The 23,142-nt window shown below is 37.7% G+C and overlaps 1 protein-coding gene across 1 annotated transcript in view; it reads right to left on the reverse strand.

Moving 5' to 3' along the window:
* NBEA (neurobeachin) overlaps positions 1-23,142 on the reverse strand; it is a 719,303-nt gene that overhangs the window by 431,469 nt on the left and 264,692 nt on the right. The window contains exon 34 of the mRNA XM_003800132.3: positions 9,143-9,270. Within this exon, the coding sequence (XP_003800180.1) occupies positions 9,143-9,270 (128 nt within the window). The remainder of the gene's footprint in view (positions 1-9,142; positions 9,271-23,142) is intronic.

A 23,142-nucleotide genomic window follows, 5' to 3' on the forward strand; every position in this document is an offset into this window, starting at 1 on the left:
CTTAGCATGTCTGGAAAGTTCTCTTTCATAATTTCATGAAGAAGAGCCTCAGTGTTTTGTGAAGCAACTTCATCACCTTCAGGGATTCCTATAAGGCGGATATTAGTTTTCTTTGAATTGTCCGAGAGTTCTCTGAGAGTGAGATCTGTTTTTACTCTCCATTTCTTTTCATTTTTGCACTCCTGGGCTTCTTCAAAAGCTTTGTCTTCAGAGTCAGAGATCCTTTCTTCTGCCTGTTGCACTCTGTTATGGAGGGATTCCACCATGTCTTTCAGATCCTTGAGGGATGCAACCTCTTGTCTCAGTGTTTCAAAATCTTTGATCATTTTATCTTTGAAATCATTGAGTTCTTGAGACATCTTTTGAATAATTTCTTGAGATATCTTTTGAATAATTTCTTGAGAATCTTTTGAATAATTTCTTGAACTCCTAATTCCTTCCTTTCTTCCATTCTGTTAATCTTATTTGCTATCCACATTCTGGACTCAATTTCTGATATCCCAGCCATTTACTTGTGGATGAGGTCTTTAATTATGTCTGCCCCATTTTCCCTTTGAGGAGTTGATCGCTGGTTATTCAAGTTGCTAGAGTTTTTCCGCTGATTCTGCCTCATGCTCATTTTAACTTGTTTGGAGGCCTTATCAGAACTGTTCAGTTGGTGGCTTCTTCTGGTTGCCCAGAGAGACAGGCAGAGTGTGTCTGTTGTCTTCTCCCAGTTCTCAAGTGCTGGGGCAACTGGGGTGCAGTGGAATGGTAGCAGCTGCACGGGAGTGTGCATGGCCAGATTAGACCTCGTTCAGCCTGCCGGGGCGACCAGGGGGCAGGAGCCCGGCAGCAGCTGGATCAGTCCTAGTTCGGCCCCTCTGGGGCAACTGGTGGAACAGGGGAACTGTAGTACATCAGTCCTAGTTTAGCACCCTGGAGCAGCCAGGGGGTGGGGGAATGGCAGCAGTAGCGCAGGGTGACCAGATCAGTCCTAGTTCAGCCCCACCAGAGTAGCTGGGGGGGAGCGGAGGACTCCTTGACTGTCCCCCGATCAATCCGTGCGGCACTAGCAAGCCAATCTGTGCCCTCCCATCGCGGGAGCCCAGAGCGGGAACTCTCCCACCTCTGTCTGTGGGACGTATGTCGCTCTAGCAAATAGTTCTGGGCCCACCCAGAGTGGTAGACCCCTCCACCACCACCTGCAGGGCACACGGGGCTCTAGCTAGCAGTTCTGGGCCCACCCAGCTTGGGTGCCTGGAGCGGGGAACTCCTCCCCTGCCCCTTGTGGCATGTCTGTGTCTCTAGCAAGCTGTTTTGGGTCTACCTGGAACGGAGGACTCCTCTGTCACTGTCCACGGGATGCCCACGGCACTAACAAGCAGTTCTGGGCCTGTCCAGAGCAGGAGCCTGGGGCAGGGATCTCCTCTGCCGCCTGTAAGGCATGCAACTCTAGCAAGCATTTTTGGGTCTTCCCCACTCCCTGAGGGCAAAGGGACTCACCTGGCAAATGGGTTAGTCTGGGAAGGTTAATACCTCCTTCCCCACCTTGCACCCAGTCACTTGTAATCACCCAGGTCTGTGACCCTATTCACTCCAGTAGGCCACTGCTCGCAGGGTTTACGACTGGCAAAATCAGCCAGAAATCTGAGTTCGGCAGGGGGCCCTTGCATTTTTAAATTAGGCTTCTGTCCAGCTAGATTTCTCTGCAAGTCCTTGCATTTAGCTCTGGTCAGCAGACAAATAGCAATTTACACTCAGGTGTCAGTTCTAGCCTCTACCTGCCCACTGCCTTTGTCTCAGGTGGATTAGACCCTAAGGGCTGGTGCTTTACTTACGAAAGTTCTCTGCGTTTTGCCTGTGGCTGCTGTCCAGAACCTCTGTTTGCCCAGAGAGACGGGGCTGGAATGGTGTCAGTTAGCAGCTCAGGATGCCACTGTTGCTGTATTGGCATCCCCTGAGCTGATTTTCTTCTCCTCACACCTGTACCTCAGCACAGAACTTCATCAGCCCTTTCCCCCTCCACTTCTCTCAAGGAGATGCCCAAGAATTTGGATTCCATAGATAACAAACCTCCAGACCTCGGAGTGGGTGGGTGGGGACTCCTTGGAGTTCAATGTTGCAGGTGGGAAATATATACAGTTTTATACAGTTTTACAGTTTTATGCCTGGCCATAGGGTGCCATGGCACACCAGCAGGGGTAGGAAGTCCAGTTCTTAGGGGGTCTCTCCCGTGGGATAGAGTGGGAGGAAGTTTGAACTCTGCTCCCTTGTTTGCATGGAGTAAACTACGAGCCCTTTTGTGGGGGAGACGACTTCTGTCCGCTTGGTGGTGGATGTTGTACCTTTTGGTTGTATTTTTGGGGTTGCAGCTCGCCTCAGGAAGGTTGCAGTGCGCTCTTCAATCTTCTCTCTTGGCTCTCCTCCAAACCATCAGCTAACTTGCTAAACTTCTGTGCTTTAAGCCTCCTTCTGGATGGGAGCTTCTGTAAAAAGCTGGCTGCAGTCTGCCATCTTGGTTCCGCTCCCCCCCTTTAATATTTTATAACTACACTTCAGTGATTTCTTTTTTTGGCAGAGGTGGAAATTGCATGCTATATTTATGTACTTATAAAAATTGCTAGCCCTGAAAACTAAATATTCTTGAGTATTGTGATATTTTAATAAAATATTTATTAATGCTACTAAAAGTATAATAGACATTTTAGTGAAAGTGAAATTTCCTACAGTGCTAGCATCTCCTTCTAAACGATTTCAGCTTATTAATACACACACACACACACACACACACACACACACATTCTTCCTAACAGTGAAAGCCTCATATACCACATCCAACCTCATCCACTCCCACTTCATCCCAGGGTTAGCTGATTATTACTGACCTAGCAAGAACAAAATCACAGTTCTGGCTGAGCTATTCAGATTCTCTCTTGACAGGTAGTGGCTAGAGCCAGATGATCAAAGATATTCACATTAAGCACATTTAGAGTCAGGGCTGGCAGTAGGATAGTATGCTGGGCCACAGTCTGATGACTAAGGATCACAGTCTGGAAGAGAAGTGAGAACACAGAATATGTACCCAGAGAGAGGCAAAAGCAGCTTCACAGCTATGAAGTTGCCTTGATGGTCACCAGAGTATCTGTGGTTACTGACTCTCCTCTCCTACCTCCAGGCTGACTGAAGTCTACTGGATCTGACTTCGTATCCTTGGACACTTACAGAACTTTTTGCTTTATCTCCATTATGAACTAAGTTACTGTGACTATTTTTGTGTGTTCCCAACAAAGTTTAAATAACACTCATGGAATATAAACAGCAGTTTCTTGGGGCTACTCTGTGCCATAACATTGAAACCAGACACTCTGCTAACAAAAATACACACATCCTCTCTTCTGATGAACGTGGAGACTGCTGCTTCTTAACTAGTTATAGTAACTCTGGTTCATTATTGTCCTTGGGACTCCCGATGATAAAAGAATCCATAGCTAACCGAACTCCTGACACTCAGCACCCAACCCACAACCCGCACTAGTTCCTTAAATCGAAAGTCTAAAACAAGTTTCTCTCCACTCCCTCTTTTAGGACATGCATTTCTAGAGGCTGGGTAATTCAAGGGCGCTTGAGTGAGAGCACATGCTCAAGAAGGAGGAGTTCTACAGCTTCTCTGAAATGCATTGTCCATTACCAAATGGAGCAAGCTAAATAAATCCAAGAAATTAGGACATAGCTTGTTTTGTTGCCTTTGGCTAGTAAGATCTGATACTTGCCTACATACCTTCTCTCAGTAATTTCTCTATATTAGTTTGTAAATTAAAAAATAGAATTTTCTTAAAGCAAATACAGTAAGCCTTAAATAACTATCATCTTAATAACTGCCATATCAAATTAGCAAAAAAAAATCTTAATTATTGCTAAGAGAACAATACACCAAGGAATTAAAAAATAGAATTTTCTTAAAGCAAATACAGTAAGCCTTAAATAATTATCATCTTTAATAACTACCATATCAAATTAGCAAAAAAAACCTCTTAATTATTGCTAAGAGAACAATATACCAAGGCTAGTTAAAAATAGATACTGTTAATAAGTGATCTTAAAAAACTTAAACGGCATTTTTCTAGAATCATACAATCACAAATTTAACACAAGATGACCGATAGGAGAGATGGGCAAATAAAGAAAGTAAAAGGACCTTAAAATGCATAGACAATGCTCATTCCATAAGAAAAAACATAAACACAATATAATGTGTGCATCAAGAAAAACTGAATAATAAACATCAACTAAAGATACAATTCAAATATATTTTAAAATTGCCTGAAAGTAAGAGTAATTTCCTTTGCAAGGAAATTTCATAAGACATTAAAGTATATTCAGTTGTCTAGATTCAGTTGTGTTCCTCCCATACAATTTATGTACAATAAAGTCAAGGCAGTGAGATTTATTCATCATAAGCACTACTTCTTAAACAGAAACATTCAAAGGCTAAGTTAAAGATATTTATATCATGTAAATATCCTGGGTTCTTCATAGAGTTAGATGGTTTTTCAGGAGAGAGAAAAATTAGCCAAAATGAAAGAAATAAACGGAGAGGAAAAAAGAAATGATGAATAAGAGCACATGCTCAAGAATGAGAAGTTGACAGGACATGCATATAGGCTGGGGAGTAAGAATGGCCCCTAGATGAGTACAGCACCAAACTCGTGGGTATGGATAACTATCAACACTGAGAATTCTCATCAACATTTTACCAATCTTCCTTTACTTTCAAAATTTCTCTCTACCAAAAATTAGTAATAAAAATAATGTTTTATTCAAGTACAAGGGAAAAATTACAGAATATTTTACGTACCAGAATCTAATCTAGGCAACAGTAATATAAATAATAAGATATTTCCTACATACAATAAGTGAAAAATAATTTTATTAATATTGTATAAATGAAATTCCATAGGAGCATAGAAGAGAAGGCATTAATTTGGTTTAAGGAGTGTAAAACATTAGGGGAGAGAAAACAGGAAAATGATTTGATGCAGATGGAAGATTTATACAAAATCAAGGAGATGAGATAGTGTGCAACTTGATTACATGTTTAAGAAATGCCTCCAGTAGCAAGTGGAAAGAAAGGTTATGACTAGACTGTGAAGGGATACTGAATGCTATTCTGTTATACAGCAATACTCTTTAGAATTTTTGATCGTATGGACTAGTAAAAATTTATAGCACCACATCTTAGGGTGGTCAACTTTTTATTTTGCCAAGTAATAGCATTAAAAACCAAAACTCAAAGCCTAAAAATCTACCTTTTGCTAGCATTCTTTTATTTTTAAAAAGTTATTCTAACATCAGCAAAGAAGGAAATGAGTATCAGCGTTAAAAATAGTATACATTAAAGTTCTTTGAATGTTGAAAAGTTATATAAGACAAAATTGTATTCTGTCAGGATGATACTGAATGAATTTCTATCTCTAACTTGTTTCAATATTTTATTTCTAACATAGTCACTCTTTTAAAAATACCGATACACCTCCTTATGATTTAATATAAAAATACAAGTTCACCTGGATGTACTATCAATGGAGAGATATTCCCAATGCCCTTCCCACTCAAGTTAGAATATTTTATATGTGTGTATAAACGTAAAGAAACCCAAGTAAAACAGCTCTAAAGTAAGAACAATTTCTCCTGCCCTCTATCTGCACTGATTAGAAGAAATAATAAGAAATAGTCTCAATGTGCTATTAGAAAATTCTGGCAAGAAGCTACACACAGGTGGTCCTGACTGGGCAACACAGAGCAGTTAAACAGTTACTCTAGAATAATTCCTTAGAACCTAAAATTGTTGCAAATTGTCACTGAGTAATCAGTAATGTGATTCTTGTAACAGTATAAATCTGCTTTCCCTGTGGCTGCTAAAATACTTGTGCAACATGTGTGACTTAGTTTTAATAAAGATACAGGATCCATTACTAACGTTATTACATTACTAACTTTATTCTTTGTCCTATTTTATTATGTCTTTAACCAGCATTTATAAATTTCTGTAAACATGTCAAATAATTTTAGGAAAATATATACATAAATAGAGAAAAAGTGAAAAGCTTTTATTTTCTAAGGAATGAGGAAATACTTAAGATTTGTTTTTTAATAAACATTGCACATTATAAAAATAACACATATTACAGAAAAATATAAAAATGCAACTACAAATAATTAACATTCTTGCTCCTCAGTATATGTCTAAGGACACTGAAAGGATTAAAAAAAAAAAAAGCAAATCAAAAAGAATCAACCAATAACCTTTTAGAATCCTTAACCACAACACTGACACTTTTACCTAACTTAACATTTATGCTACTTTGGAAGTCCTTCAACATGGCTTGATATAGTATTTGTCATGTTAATAATATTTATAAAATTAAATGAATACTGTTTTCAGAAGTTACCAATTCTCATCAAGTAATTGTAAATATCAAATTTGAGGAAGAAAAGATTTTTTTTTTAATCAGATTTTTACCTCAAAAGTTTATATTAGTAGTAATGTTAATAACAAAAGGAATAAATTTAATAGGAAAGGCAATTTGATAGAAATGATGAGTAAATTTTGGAGGAACTGATTTAGGGTAGATAGAGATGCCCAGGCTAGGTAGCTCAAAATATGTCTGGAATTCAGAAGACTGGGTTGAGCTGTGAGGGTAGTTAAGTAGAGGAAGATAACAGAAACTACCGGTTCAAAATGAGTGGAGTTGCTTTAGGTGCTGGAAGGGGAAGACCAGGTCTATGTAAAGGCCTTAGTGATCCACATAAAAGGGCACGTGCCCTGCGAGGTGGTCAGTATGCGGTCTACTTTCACTTCTTACTGTACCTTATGTCTGAACCTTCATCATAGCATGTATTGGACTCCGTTTTAATTACTGGTTTTTATGTCTATTTTCCCATTAGACTGTAAACTTATAAGACATAATGATCATGCCTTTTAAACCCTGGCAGTAAGGCAGTAAGTATTTCTTTTTGAATAAATCAATGACTATGTGATTTTGTACAATCAATTACATACATGTATTTTTTATTTTTTTTCCTTTTTTTTTTTTTTAAACCATAGCTGTGTACATTAATGCAGTCATGGGATACAATATGTTGGTTCTATATACAATCTGAAATATTTTCATCAAACTGGTTAATATAGCCTTCATGTCATTTTCTTAGTTATTGTGTTAAGACATTTATATTCTACATTTACAAAGATTCACATGTACCCTTATAAGATACATTTAGAAGGAATCTACTGAAATCACAGACATGATCTGTGGCTAAGGAATAGTTTATAAGTTTCTAAGAACTTCTTAAGTTCAATTTTGGGCAGCTTTAAATTAGTGTGATTCTTCTCAGTGTCTTGTTCTTGGCAACATTTTCTATTTTATTTTAAAGGTGGAAGTATTGTTATTATGACAATGACAATGGTGACATCCCTGTTCTTTTCAAAACTGTAACACACTTCCCATACCACATCTGTTAAAGCCAAAGACCCCTTAAATTTCTTGGCTTAATATCCAACCATCCTTTTAGTTCATAAGATACTGGCATTTTTTCTGTTCTTTGATCAGGCCAAAAATGTCTACCTACAGCCATTTTAGGGTCAATGTACTGACTATTCTCTCTGCCTAGAACACTCTTTTACAAGTAAGTTGTACGTTACCTCTTTTAAATCTTTGCCCAAATGAATGAAGACTATTTAAAATTGGCCACATTAAAAACTACAACCCAACCTTGCCATTCTAGTGCCCCAATCCCTTCTGTTATCATAGTTGTCCTTTTACCTGCTATCTTCTAACATGCTATATAACTTAATCATTCATTTTGGTTTAATGCTTATTTACTATCTTCCCTTGTTAGAATACAAGCTTCACAAAGGCAAGAATCTTGACCTGAAATTTACTAATATATCCCAAGTACCTAGAAGTATTAGCCCAGAGCTGGTACTCAGTATTTTTGAAAAACTGAGTACCCTCCCACCAGTCATTGCTCTAAGCTTTACATGCTTTGTGCAATTTAAACCTCACAACAGCCCTGGAGTTATCACCGACCACATTTTATAAAAGAGAAACTAAAATACAAAGGGGCTAAGTATTTCTCAAAGGTCAAAGACCTAAGAAGTAGTAGAAGTATGATCAAAGGCAGCTGCTCCCAGAGACTGTATTATTAAGTATTGCCATCTTTCTAGTAGAAACATTCATTGTATAGAAGCAATTGGAACAGGACACGACAGGCACTGAAAAACTTCCTTGCTTCTACAGTCAACAGGAAGTGAAAACCAAAAAAGTCTGTAAAGCTGCTAAATCCAAGTAATACTTGAGGTGGCACCAGCGGCCTTTATTCACCTGCAGGATCATCTTTGTACCAATTATTCCTTTCTACAGCTTAGACATATTCACAAAACAAAACTTTTTATAAAGAAATGACTTCTGTTAACCATATTTTTCAAAGCCACTCTCCTAATTCAGTTTCATAAATTAAATCTTGCTCATAATGAATTTATTTTGTTGCCTTCTACTCTGGTTAAGCTGATGTTGAGAAGACAACAGCTGCCTTCAATCCCCAATGAAGGGTTTCTCCATATTTTTAATGTCTTTCCTCTTAAAATTGTCACATCACAAATGTTATGTGAATAAGCAAAGTAGCTGAAGAAGCACCGCTCTCAGAACTAGAAGAAAGTTTTAGAGACCATTCCTTCGTCCTAATGAGAGGACATACAGCAGCGTAAGAGACTGGGGTCAAAGAGCAATGTCTCTCGCTGTACACCTTTCCAATGTACCTGATTTCCAAAGTTCTCATATTGGCATTGACTATGCAAAAATGTAATTTTTTGTTTGTTTGGTTTATTTTTTTGCATTTTTTTTTTTTGTCCAGGGCTGGGTCTGAACCCGCCACCTCCAGCATATGGGGCTGGTGCCCTACTCCTTTGAGCCACAGGCGCTGCCCCCAAAAATGTTATTTTTAAAAAATCAGTAAGGAGAAAGCATATATTGAGTAACTTCTTAGAAACTGTGGAAGTAATACCTTTAGATTCTATATATTCTTCCAGAATCACAAATTACGCCACGGTTAACACATACATTATAGAAAACTAAAATAATTAGAATAGAGAGAGAAATCATACCTTCTATCAATAGCTCTTGTCCATGACTGCCAAGAAGTGTACGAGATAGGAATGGGGCAAAGTCTACAAAAATTTCACGAAGAAGAGGAGCAACTTTTTCTAAAGCTCTTTCAAGTTTTGCAGTGATGCTGTTGAAATTAAGACATAAAGACTAATAAATATAATTCAATAAAAAATGCTAAATAAACTTTACTTCTAAATTAACATCTTTAGTAATTATAAAAAGCCCAAGCCTCGCCCATGTAATAATAACAAGCTTCATATAGAAAGGACACCTGTAGAGTTTCACCTACAGTTCTAAGGATCCTCAAAAGATGACAGCTAAATTAGAATGACTCGACTTTGAAGAAGAACCAGGGTTCTGCTGCTTGAACGGGTTCCAAAGACTGTCCATAGCTCTAGGAGCACAGGATAAGGTTAATATTTTGTCCCTCTATACATCTATAACAGAAAATGAGTTTGAACACCTATGTGGGTCACAAGGCCAGTTACAAAGAATTTAATTCTTGCTCTCAAGGAGGTATTCTCTGAAAAGCTGAACTAATAATAAGGGACTCCTGGGATCCATGTGACATGGCTGCATGCTTTGCCACAGTAGGCATTTTCCATTTCATGAGCCCATTTACTTTCCTTTACAAATAGCTGTGTTATTATTTACACTGCTCACTGATGAATTTTAAGTTAATGGCTTTACCTAAGATAAGCATCATTTGATATTATGGGAAATACTTTGAATGGTATATGAAAGTACCATATGAATGAAGATGGTGTTTCTGCTTAGGCAAATGTATAATTTGGTAACAGATCCTTTTAGATGTAAGTGCTTTGAAGTAAGACTGCTTGGACTGGAACCTTGGCTCTATTCATATGCTAGACTGGTAACCCTGAGCTCATTGGGCTTTCTACGTTTGCCAAATAAAGACCATGACAGCACCTATCCAGTGAGGATTAAATAAACTAAGACATATAAAGTGCAAAGAAGAGGACTTGGCACACAGGGAGGCCAATGGTGTCAGCTTTTGTAACTGCTATTTTGAATAAAACACACTCATACTTACTCTTACAAAACATGACTTTTACATGTTCAACAAAACAAAATCTATGTAATAATATGTATTTTAGATGCATACATATTCTTATACACAGAAGACATGTTACAGTAAGGAATTAAGTAATGCTTTGAAATAGTAACATTTCTGTCACAATACCTAGACAACATTATTGTTACATATGAAGAAATATTTACAAATAAAAAAAAATTTCAATATATTATTAATATTTAAAACTAAATCTGACATATTTTTTCAAGTTTTTAAGTGGCTCAGGAGAGACTAGGGAATAATCTGGGATACCCTTTTTTACTAACTTGAAAACACCAAGTTCGGATCTTTGGGCACTCTGCACTCCATACTTCACCATCAGTGCTTCTATTTAACCTTACCTCATGTTATCTGGATTAATACTTTAGAGAGAGGAAAAAGCATGGAGAGAACTCAGTTTAGTCACTGCCACGTGTATTTAGAATATTCTGAAGGAACAACTTGGGACAAGGAAAAAGGACTTTGGTGTGGCATAGCAGACTTGGTGACAACATGAGTTTTCACTGTTGTCCCTACTCTATCATCCCTTAAGCCAACAATCTTTAAGGAAGTGTCTCAAGGTTCAGAGCAGATCAGAATTAGACCCAAGTCCTATTTAAAGAGGCTGCGAGGCCCCAACCTCAATTTCTGCCTAACAGGTCTGAGTGGATGGCGAGAATCTGTGCTTGTAACAAATCTTCAGGTGTTGGTGATACTGTTGATCCAGAACAGAAAAGACACTTTGGGAATAACTATTTTAGTGAAGAGTATTTATCAGCAGTTAAGTATGCTGGCCAAAAAAAGGATACCTGAAGTCATTGAGTAATGATAATAACTTTTAGTGGGAATGAGCAGAGCTTCTTCTTTGAAATCACTGTTTTATTATTCCTTCTGGTCTTCAGGATCATGTCCCACCACTCTCCCCAACTAGACTAATCCAGCCTACCAAGGAATGGTAAGTAAGAATGGCAATAACCAGTCCATGAAGAAGAGAAAAATCTAGATTTAATTATTATAAATTGTTTAGAGAAAATCTGGATTCATGATGGTTGATATCATAACTATACTTTGGGTTTAATGCACTATTATCTAATCAAAGCCAGAAACTTTTTTCACTCCAGTTTAAAATATTTTCCTCCTTCTTCATAAGTTTCTTATGATTTAGAGGTTTCAGAATTACAAAATTATTCCTCTTGATTAAGTTAAATATCCAATAAAAACTTTAATTAATCTGATCTTTTTACTTCTGTGTGAAAGAGTGTGTAATATACGTTAATTACTAATTACCCTGGCTTTGGGGTGATGGATAAAAACAAGCATTCCTCAGTGAGTGAATCCCTACAATAAGAATTTTTGCAAATATTTTCTTATAAAATTAGAAGATTAACTATCATTCTTACATATCATTTTGCAAACATAATTTTAATTTTCTAATAGATGACAAATAATACAACTTTTTACTCAGCAAGAGATCAACAGTTTGAATACAAAACCCCATTTTCAAATAATACTCCCAGATTTCTTGATTAAACATGACAAAATATTCTAAGTGGAAAAATTCCATCATCACTTTTTGAAGAAAATAGATAGTTTTGTTGTTAATATTTGTAGATTCCCTGCAATGCATTTCAAAGGAGAGTAAACACTATAAAATAAGTGATCTTCATCCTACAGAACTTAAATTCTCAAAGGAAGCAGTACAGACATAAGCTCCCTCAGAACCTCGTTTATCACTTGCCAAGTATAGATTACCAGAAAAATTGAAGAAAAAGACATGTTGCCCCTATACTATTATTTTGTTTATTTTAATCTTCATCTCAAAGAAACACACTACATAAAACTCCTTTTTACCAATTCCAAGGCATATATGAAAAGGTAGATAACCTTTACATTAACATGTAAAAAAGAAATTAAAAACCATGTCAACATGAGAGTGTCCTAGTCCTCTAAAAATGAATAAAATGTTCCCTTTAAAATAGAAATAAAAAGAACATAGAGCCACCAGAAGAAAACGGCTTTCTTTTCTCTTTTGTTGTTTTTTCTTTTCCTCCTTCTCTCCTTCCCCCCCTCCCTCCCCCCCCTTTGAGATAGGGTGGATTTTGATTGGTTGGTTGGTTACCCAGGCTGGAGAGCACAGTGGCACTATCACAGCTCACTGCAGCCTTGAACTCCCAGGCTCAAGCCATTCTCTTATCTTAGTCAGTGGTGTAGCTAGGACTAAATATGTGTGTCAGCACACCCAGCTAATTTTTGCAGAGACAGGTCTTGCTATGTTGCAAAGGCTGGTCTTGAACTCCTGTCCTCAAGCTATCCTTCCACCTCAGGCTCCTGAGTTGCTGGGATTACAGGACAAACTGCCACATGTAGCTCTGAGAACAATGTGTTCTTTAGCAAATTATTTTGTACAAAAAAACTAACTTATTCAACTCAACTAACAATTCCCAGGCTCTTCTACACAAACCTAACGAGAACTCCTAAGAAAGACTGGAGGCAACCAGAAAGACTGCAGAAAACTTTCTTTACTGCTGCTGGCTAACGGAGGGAGGGAGAGGTAACTGCTGCAGAAAAGACACAAAGCTCAGCCAGATTCTTCTTCCTGTCTGCTCTGGATGGAAAACCTCATGCATCTTAGAGGAAGACTACAAACCCTGCCATCTTCAGAGCACAGAAGTGGGCAGCTAGAGGGAAGAACAAAAAATGTCCTGAGTCCTAATATTTAGAGATTCCCCAATCACTTGGGAATGGGCAGAACCAGCAGAAATACCTTACCTTCAAGAGATAGGGAAGCATCTGACTCAAATTGAGTCTGAAGCAGGAAAACGGAGAAAAATGCCATTCCCTTGAACACTAGGCTTGCAAGCACCCAATAACAAATCACAGCAGACTACTGTTGCACAGGGGAAATAACATGGACACTTAAAGATAAAGGTAGAACAGGAATAACGAGTAAGACACTCTGACAAACTAGCACCAAAGTAAACACGTGTAGAAGTAGAGAAATTTAAAGCTGGAGGTGTACTGAGAGTAACCAAAACAAGAAAACATAAAGCCCATTCATTATCAGCAGGAATGACTTAACCCCTCACACAAAGGGCCCAGCATAAGGAGAGGCAGACCCATTCCCAGAAACACTCCCGTCCTATAGATAATGCCCACTTTTCTACCAAAAATTATCCTATATACAAAGAAACAAGGAAAAAAACAAGTCAGAGACATACCTAAGGAAACAGGATCATAGATCAACCATACATTAAAACAACTGAATACTTTAAAATAACTATGATTAATTTCTTAACAGTAAATTAACAGTTGAAAAAGTAGACAACATGAATAAACAGATGGGGAATTTCAGCAAAAGAAACTGTAAAAAAAATAGGAATAAAAAATAAACAATAAAACAGTAAAAGAAACAATATGTCTTCAACAGGCTTAATTAACAGGCTCAACAAAGCCAAGGAAAGAATCAGTGAATCAGAAGATTGGCTAGTAATACTAGACACATTAAAATTAAAAAAAATACATATAAAATAACATATAAAATATCTCTCTCCAGAGACACACACAGAGAGAGAATACATGAATTCAAAAGCTGTGGAACAGTATCACAGAACTTTACATCAATGGGACTGGAATCCTCAGAGAAGTGTGGTATGCCAAAAATGGCTGCCCCAAGATACCAAACCATAATCTCTGAATAGGTTACATGTCTAAAGGGACTTTGTAAGTGAAATTAAGATTAAAGAAATTGAGATAGGGAGATCATCGTGGATTCTGTAGGTGAGTTCAATCTAATCCCATGAGTTTTAAAAAGCAAGAAACTCTCTGGCTGTGGTCAGAGAAGTTTGCCAAACAAGAAAGCAGAGGACATGTTGGAATGGGAATGACAGAGATCCTAAGTGTAAGAAAAACACAACAGTTCTAACTCTGGAGGGCCACATGCAGAGGTGCATATTGCAACGGTACATGTCGGATCTATTAAGTATAGAGTATAAGTGTTTTAACACAATAATTAAGTAAATGAGGTGAGAGGTATATTAATCAGTATGATGTAAGCATTCCAAATTGTATATGAAATCAGCACACTGTACCCCCTAAATGCATTAATGTATACATGATCTACCTCTTTATGATTTAGTAATTAAAAAAAAAAAAAGAAAGGAGAAAGAAGTTGGGGAGGTAAGGGAAGCCCCTGATGACAAGCAAAGAAATAAGTCACATAGAAATGAATTCTACTAATAACCTGAATGACAATGGGAGTGAATTTTCTTTCCAAGTGTTCGTTAAATGAAGCTCTGCCACCCCTGAATTTCAGCATAGGGTGATCTGTGTTAGACCTTTTAACCTACAGAATTGTGAGATAATTAATAAATTGGTACTGTTTTAAGCTGCTAAATTTGTGGTAAGTTGTTACTATAGCAATAGAGAATGAATACAAAGAGAAGATAGGGCAGAGGAAAAGTGAAGAAATAATAAGTGAGAATTTCTAAAAATGATAAAAGTCATAAAACTAAGAATTTTAATAAGTGAATGAATAACCTCAACGTTTCATAATTGTTACAATCTAAACATAAAGAGAAAATTCAAAGAAAGTAATCTGAGAATAAAGACACATTACAGAAAGAAAAACAAAAATATAATGACACTTACATTAGAAACTATGCAAGCCAGAGGACATGAAATGAAATCTACTTCAAATATATTTAAAATATATATGCCTTTTACTATATCAGTCAAAAAGTTATTTCAAAAATGAAAGTAAAATAAAGACATTTTCAGAAGACAAAAGCTAAATGAATTCATGTAGCTGCTGTATAGTACAATCACTTTAAAAGGTAGTACTTCAAGTATAAGGAATATACCAGAAAAAAGATTTAAAGAAACAAATTAACAGTGCTGGAAATGATAAACAAAAGTAAATATAAAATGCATTTTTTTAACTGCTCTATGATTGACTTTCCAGACCAAAATAGTAGCAATGTACCATTTCTTAATAAGACATATAAAAGTTAAGATGTATAGCAACATTAACACAAAGGGTATAAAAGGGGAATTAGGAACAAACTGTGTAACCATCTCACACAATACCTGAAACAGTGTAATAATATTAAAAACTGACCTGTGATAAACAGTGTAACCGTCTCACACAATATATAAAACAGTGTAATAATATTAAAAACTGACCCTACAATAATTTACATTGTAAGCCCTAAAGAAACCTCTTAAAATGTTTAAAAGATAAATAAATAATAATCCAATATTGGAGAGAAAATGAAGTAATAAAAAATAAATTCCATTAACCCAATACAGTGCATAAAAAGAAAAAAGAAAATAGAGATGGAAAGTAATGCTTTCTTCTAAAACAATAACCAAATAAGCAGGTATCAATCAAATCAATATCAGCAATGATGCAAATGACCCAGAAACACCAATTAAGATATAAAGATTGTTAGGGTGGCACCTGTGGGTCAAGGAGTAGGGTGCCGGCCCCATAAACAGGATGGTGGTGGGTTCAAACCCAGCCCTGGCCAAAAAAAAAAAAAAAAAAAAAAAAAGATAATAGAGATTGTCAAATTGATTTTTTAAAAAAGCAGAATCTATTAATATGCTATTAAAGAAAAATCTATTTTCAATATGAAAATATAGACAAATTTTAAAAAGGAGGGGGGAAGGAATTACCATTAAACTAGTTAAAAGAAAAGAAAGTAATGCAAACAGTTCAAAAAAGTTTAATTATATGACATGAGAATTTATAGTTGGCTATGCTTTTTACAACTTAAAAATTATAAAAAAACTGGGCTGGGAGTGAAGGTGGCAGTCTAGTGGCCTGCTCCTGCCTCTTTGGCCTCTTGCGACAAAAATGGGGAGGAGCATGGGCAGGTGCTGCTCCAACCCCCTAGCCCAGAGAGACCAGTGAGGGCACCAGAGCAACTGCTTGGCACACCAGAACTGGAGAGGAGAAACAGGAAGGGAGGGGAAAGAGGAGAAAGGGAGGTGAGAGGAACCAAGGCAGAGACTGGAGTGGTGATCATGGTATGATCTGGGCTGCTGGGAAGCCAGTACTGTCCCCCACAGCCCACTGCCATGGTGTTCCACGGCAGACCTGAATCAGGTACAAATTGGCCTGCCCAGACAGCCAGCATGGAAGGGAACCAGCAGTGGCAGCCCCTGTCCCCAGTGTACCCTGCTGTCAGTACACTGTGCCAGTCTTGTTAGTGCAGGGTGGAGAATGAGCAGTCTGACACGGGGCTTCTCCAAGCTACAGCTGGTGATCTGTTGCCAAGTGCTCCCCTCACAGAACACAGGCAGATCAGGCATGGTAAAGGGCCAGGAGGGGGCTCTGTGGGAAACACTGCTCTGGAGAGACAGTGGCTAACATTCCCCCCCCCCCACAGTGGGGCACAGGAGGGGTGGGGGATTGCTGTAGCTCTGAGATTGTGGTCACATGATTCCGTCCCACTTGGCTCAGCTTCCCGGAGGCACTGAAGCCCTCCTGTCTGGTTGGCTATGCAGCCAGCACGGACTCTGCCCTCCAAATGTGGGCAGCTTCCTCAACATTGGTCGATGGCTTCAAGAAACAGTTAGAAATGGCCCTGCACCCCACCTCCACACACACACAAATCCCTTTAGACTCCAGATACTGAGCAGATTACTAAGACTTGGTCTCAACCTTAATACAAACTGTGAGTCTATCTGAAACTGGAATTCAGTATGGTATCCCCAGAACAGCTTGTGTCCTCCCTCACACATGCAGTACTTCTCCCTGGATCTTCAGTGCTGTCCCTAGCCACAGCCTGTCCCAGAGTCTCCCCGTTCAGAGCACAGCAGGAAACCCAAACCCAATGTCAACATCATAGGCTACCTGAAAACTACAGAGAATGAAGCTCAATCTCTGCATCCAACAGCTGCTGTTATCCCTAATCCTACAGCGCCACCTACTGATCTTGTTTTTTTTTCTTTCTATTTCTCTTCCAAGGTAACAAAGATTTTTTTTTTCTTTCTTTTTCTTTTTGGATTTTCCGGCATTTTTTAATTTTAACTAATTTTTTATTAAATTATAACTATGTACATTAATGCATTTATGGGGCACAGTGTGTTGACTTTATATACAATTTGGAATGCTTACATCAAATGGGTTGACATAGCCTTCACCTCACTTAATTGTTGTGTTATGGTATTTATATTGTAAACTTAAGAGATTTGACATGTACCCTTGCAATATGCACCATAGATGTGGTTCCACCAATTACCCTCCCTCCATCCAACCTCCACTCACCCTCCATCCCCTCCTCTTCCCTCCTTCATCTGGGGCTATAGTTGTGTTTTATCTTTCATATAAAAGTGTAGGTGATTATATATTGGTTTCATAATGGTACTGAGTACACTGGATACTCTTTCTTCCATTCTTGAGATAATTTATTAAGAAGAATATGTTCTAGTTCCATCCATGTAAACATAAAAGAGGTAAAGTCTCCACCTTTTTTTAAGGCTGCAAAATAAATTACAATCCATTTTTTTTTCTATCTCTCCTTTCTCTTCTTTTTGCAAGGCAACAAAGAGGATTTTAATAATTATAGTCAAAATTTCTTAATTTATTCCTTCTTTCCTTTCTTTTCCTGTCCTTTCTATTTCTTTTCTAATGTAATAAAGAGGATTTTAATAATTACATTCAAAAAATTATGTTTTTCTTCTCACTCTTTTTCTTCTTTTTCTCTAGTATACCTGAGAGTCAACTCGAACTGATAGCCTAGAGTTAAGATAAGAAAAGGTAAAGAGGAGGAAGGGAAAGGGAAAAATAGAAAGAAAAAGAAAGAAAGAAAGAACAAATGAGAAGAAGGAACCAGCAAAAAACAAACAAACAACAAAAAAAAAACTCTAGCAACATGAAAAACCAGAATAGATAAATTCCCTAAAGGATCACAAAAAATCCCAAACATAAAGAATTACTGACATAATATAAATGGAATTCGGAATATGGATGGCAAATAAGGTGAATAGAATTGAAAAGAAAGAGAAAAACCAGCAAATCAATGACATTACAGACAAAGTTACTAAGGATCTGGACATAATTAGGAAGGATATAACAGAGCTTAAAGAATTAAAAGAGATATTCAGGGAATTTTAAAACACAACAGAGAGTTTCACTAACAGATTAAACTATATAGAAAAAGAATCTTTGAACTTGACAAGACTATTGAGCTAACTCAGTTTTTCAGAAAAGAAGAGGGCAAAAACACAGAACTCTCTTAGAGAGATGTCGCAAAATGTACACACTTATGAATTATAGATATCCTTTTTTATGAATTACAGATATCCTTAAAGGGATGAAAGTTCTAATTGAAGAAACTGTATTGGGAAATTTCCCAAGCATTGCCAGAGACCCAGAAATATAGTTAGTAGAATACTATCATACTCTAAGGATGACTCAATTCAAGCAAACCACCTACTAGACACATTGTAATTGACCTGGCCAAAGTCAAAAATAAAGAAAATTCTAGAAGCAGCCCAATTTAAGTAGAATCTGACCTATAGGGGTAAACCCATCTAGTTAATAGGTGATTTCTCAGAAGAAACTTTATAAGACAAAAAAAAGAGTGATCTGCTCTTCAATCTTATCAAACTAAACAACTGCCCACCTAGGATTCTGTACTCTGCAAAACTAATTTTCATATTCAGTAAAGAAATAAAATCTTTTCCTTACATGCAAGCTTTGCAGAAAATTGTTACCACTACACTTGCCCTTCAGGGAGTACTAAGACCTGTACTATACAAAAACAAATGCCATAGTCTCCTACCAAACTGAAACTACCGAATAACTAACCTAGTTTCTACAATGGTCCAAGCGATAAATCAAAGGAACAGAATCCTTCATAACAAGGTAAAGTGAGGGGGGCAGAGCAAGATGGCAGATGAGAAACAGCTTTTTTGAAACTGGATGAGGAACGGCTTGTTGAAAAGAAGACTTAGGCAGTGCCTGTGGCTCAAAGGAGTAGGACAGCGGTCCCATATGCCGGAGGTGGTGGGTTCAAACCCAGCCCCGGCCAAAAACTGCAAAAAAGAAAAATAAAGAAAAAAAAGAAAAGAACACTCCAGGTTAGGGTGACCAGATTTTAACATCGGTAAGGCGGAACAACATGGCCTGGGAGCGGGGCGGGGGCGGGGCAGGGCAGGGTCTGACAACAATGCAAACTTTGATAAGTTCTCGATAATCACTTCTCAGCAATTATTTGTTATTATTACAGTTTAACAAAAATTAACAAAAATAATATAAAACTCATATCCTGGTGAAATAGCCACATGGCAGCCGAAAACCGTATATTCCCTTCTTGTTCTCCCACCGGTTCGTTCATTCTTTCGAAAAATCGGGACTTTTTTAAAACACCGCGGGGTGCAGGACAAATTGTTGGAACGTGGGATGTCTGGTCACCCTACTCCAGGTACCTCAGGATTGTGGTGCCCAGAATCATCCTTCAGGTGTGCAAGAAAGCAGCAGGAGACTTCGGGACCATAGGAGGAGGGTGAGAGTAGCAGCGAAAGGGCAAGTGTTTGCTTTTGGTTTGAGGCCACCAGCTGTGGTGGCTGTAGGTGGTGGCAGCTGCAGGTGGTAGCAGCTACAGCAGCAGTGAGAGTGTGCAGACAGGGAAGGCCTTCCCTATGGGGTTTCTTGGATTTGAGGACTTGTTTGAGTTACTTTGGGAGACCTTGGGTGAGCAAGCAAGTGACTTTGAACAAAGCCCAGAGATCTGGACTGACGTGACAGGGCAGAACAGAGGTTTCATTGTTTGCCTATGGGCCACAAACAGCCATTGTGGGAGAGCTGCCTTGCAGACTTGGCCCTCAGGGTCCTTATGTGAGGCTGGTTCTGGGAGACATTGGAGGAGTGAACAAGTGACTCTGAACATTGGCCAGAGGCCAGAACTGAGCTGCTAGAGCAGAACAGATATTTCATTATTTGGCTGCAGGCCATGTGGGCAGCCATTGTGGGAAAGTTGCCTTGCAGGATCAGCCCTCAGGATCCTAGAACAGAAGGCTCGGGGCACCTGACAAGTGGGCAGCCACTGCTTAGCCAAGGGACATGGTTAGGAAAGGCTGAGGCCTGTATACTGAAGAGAGATCCAGGCTCCCAACCCTGTGGAGGTTGATAGCAAAGAAGTTAGCAGAGGCTTCCACTCTCCATCTTATACACCTGTATTGTAATTAGCATCTCATATCCCAGAGGCTGACCTGTTACCGAAACAATATTTATCAAGATATATATACATAGTTTGTTGTTGTTAGTCTGGCTGTCTTTTTCCTTCCAAAAAAAATTTTTTTTTCAAATTCCCCCCAACCCAAGATTTTTTTTTTCTTTTTATCTTCATGTTTTTTGTGTACATGTATTTTTTCATTGTTGCCTTTTTTGATAATAGGGACTTCATTTTTGCCAGTTTTTCTACTCTGTCTCTGATATATATTTTTTCACTCAATTTTATCTCTTAAGGTTTTTTGTTTGTTCGTTTTGGTTTGATTTGTGGTAGTTTTGGTTTTCTTCTCTATTGCTGGAGGTGGGGTATTGTGACTGCTTGGGCTGGCCCACCCAGAGGTTGGGATCTGTGGGTGTAGGTCATAGTGCAGTACTGTACACCATTATTACTTCTCTCTCTCTCTTTTTGTTCCTCTCTTCTTTTTGTCAATCTCCCCTTTTACTCACTCTCTTTTCCTTTCTCTTTTCTCTCTCTCCTTTTCTTAAATCTTTTAATCCCTTCTTCCTATACACACTTCTCGTCCTTTTAGTCCTTTACCAAAAGGACACTTTAACACCTTAGGTCAGAGGCACAGTAACTTAAAGAGCAAGACGAAGTGAAAGGAAGAAGTAGGGTAAGGAAACAGACCAAAAAAAAAAAAAAAAAAAAAACGAAGTAACAGTGGAAACATCTTGGCAACATGAAAAACCAGACCAGAGCAACTATCCCAAGGGATCCTGAGGTAGCTACTAAAGCAGATTCTACCCACAAAGAAATGTTAGAAATGACAGAAGGGGAATTTAAAATATGGATCGTAATAACAATGAAGGAAATTGCTGAGAAAGTGGAAAATAACCAAAAGGAAATCCCAAAACAAAATCAATTAAGAGATGAACAATATGAAGAATCTAGAAAGGATATACCAGAGCTTAAGGAATTGAAGCAATCAATCAAAGAACTTAAAGATGCAGTAGAAAGTATCAATAACAGACTATACCATGCAGAAGAAAGAATATCAGAGATAAAGGATAAAGCTCTTGAGCTAACTCAGGTAGTTAAAGAGATAGAACAAAAGAGAGAGAAAGCACAATGTTCATGGACAGAATTATGTGACTTCATGAAACATTCAAACATACGAGTTATACCAGAAGGAGAAGAATGCCCCAGAGGAATGGAAGCCCTACTAAAAGATATCATAAATGAAAATTTCCCAAATATCACCAAAGATTCCCATATACTCCTTTCAGAGGGATGTCAGAGCCCAGGTCATCTCAACTCAAATCAAGCTTCTCCAAGACACACCTTTAATCTACGTAAACAGAACAATTTTCAGCCCAGAATCCTATATCCTGCTAAGTTAAGCTTTAATATTGATGGAGAAATGAAATTTTTCACTGATCTGCAAACATTGAAGAAGCTTGCCACAACAAGACCAGCTCTATAGGAAATACTTAGACCTATGCTACACACTGACCGCCTCAATGGACCACCAGCAAACTAAACATCTCCAAACTAAAGGACAAAACCCAAATTCTACAATGATGCAAAAGATAAAACTAAGCAATGGACTTTTACAAAATAAAATGAATAGAACTCCATCGTACTTATCAATTATCTCAATAAATGTTAATGGCTTGAATTCACCACTGAAGAGACATAGGCTGGCTGATTGAATTAAAAAATAAACAAACAAACAAACAAAAAAACACAAGCCATCTATTTGCTGTCTCCAGGAGACACACCTAGCCTTGAAGGACAAATTAAAACTCAAGGTTAAGGGATGGAAGACAATTTTTCAAGCAAATGGAATTCAGAAGAAAAGAAGGGTTACAGTCTTATTCTCAGATACAAGTGGATTTAAAGAAACTAAAGTAAAAAAAAAAGACAAAGATGGAAACTTCATATTGGTCAAGGAAAAAATACAGTAAGAAGATGTTTCAATTCTAAATGTTTATGCACCCAACTTAAATACTCCCAGATTCTTGAAACAGACCTTAATTAGTCTGAGCAATATGATATTGTATGCCACCATAATAACAGGGAATTTTAACACTCCTCTTACAGAGGTGGATAGTTCCTCTAAAGAAAAACTAAACAAAGATACAAAGGACTTAAATGAGACTCTGGAACAATTCTGCTTGATAGACATATACAAAACATTCTATCCTAAAGCTAAAGAATATACATTCTTCTCATCAGCCCATGGAACATTCTCCAAAATAGATCATATCCCGGGACACAAATCAAACCTTGACAAAATCAAAATAATTGAAATTTTACCTTGTATCTTCTCAGACAACAAGGCACTAACGGTGGAACTCAACTCCAACAAAAACGTTCAATCCCATACAAAGGCATGGAAATTAAACAACCTTATGCTGAATGATAGCTGGGTTTAGGAAGAGATAAAAGAGGAAATCATTAACTTCCTTGAGCAAAACAACAATGAAGACACAAGCTACCAAAACCTGTAGGATATGGCAAAAGCAGTATCATAAGGAAAATTTATCACTTTAGATGTCTACATCTAAAAAAGAAAAAGAGCACATAAACTTACAAACTAACTTATGGAATTGGAAAAAGAACAATCTAAGCCTAAACCCAGTAGAAGTAAAGAAATATCCAAATTAAATCAGAGATTAATGAAATTGAAAACAAAAGAATCATTCAGAAAATTAACGAAACAAGGAGTTTTTTTTTT

The sequence above is a fragment of the Otolemur garnettii genome, unplaced genomic scaffold (assembly GCF_000181295.1).
Source record: "Otolemur garnettii isolate 467f Iridium unplaced genomic scaffold, OtoGar3 scaffold00167, whole genome shotgun sequence".
NCBI lineage: Eukaryota > Metazoa > Chordata > Mammalia > Primates > Galagidae > Otolemur > Otolemur garnettii.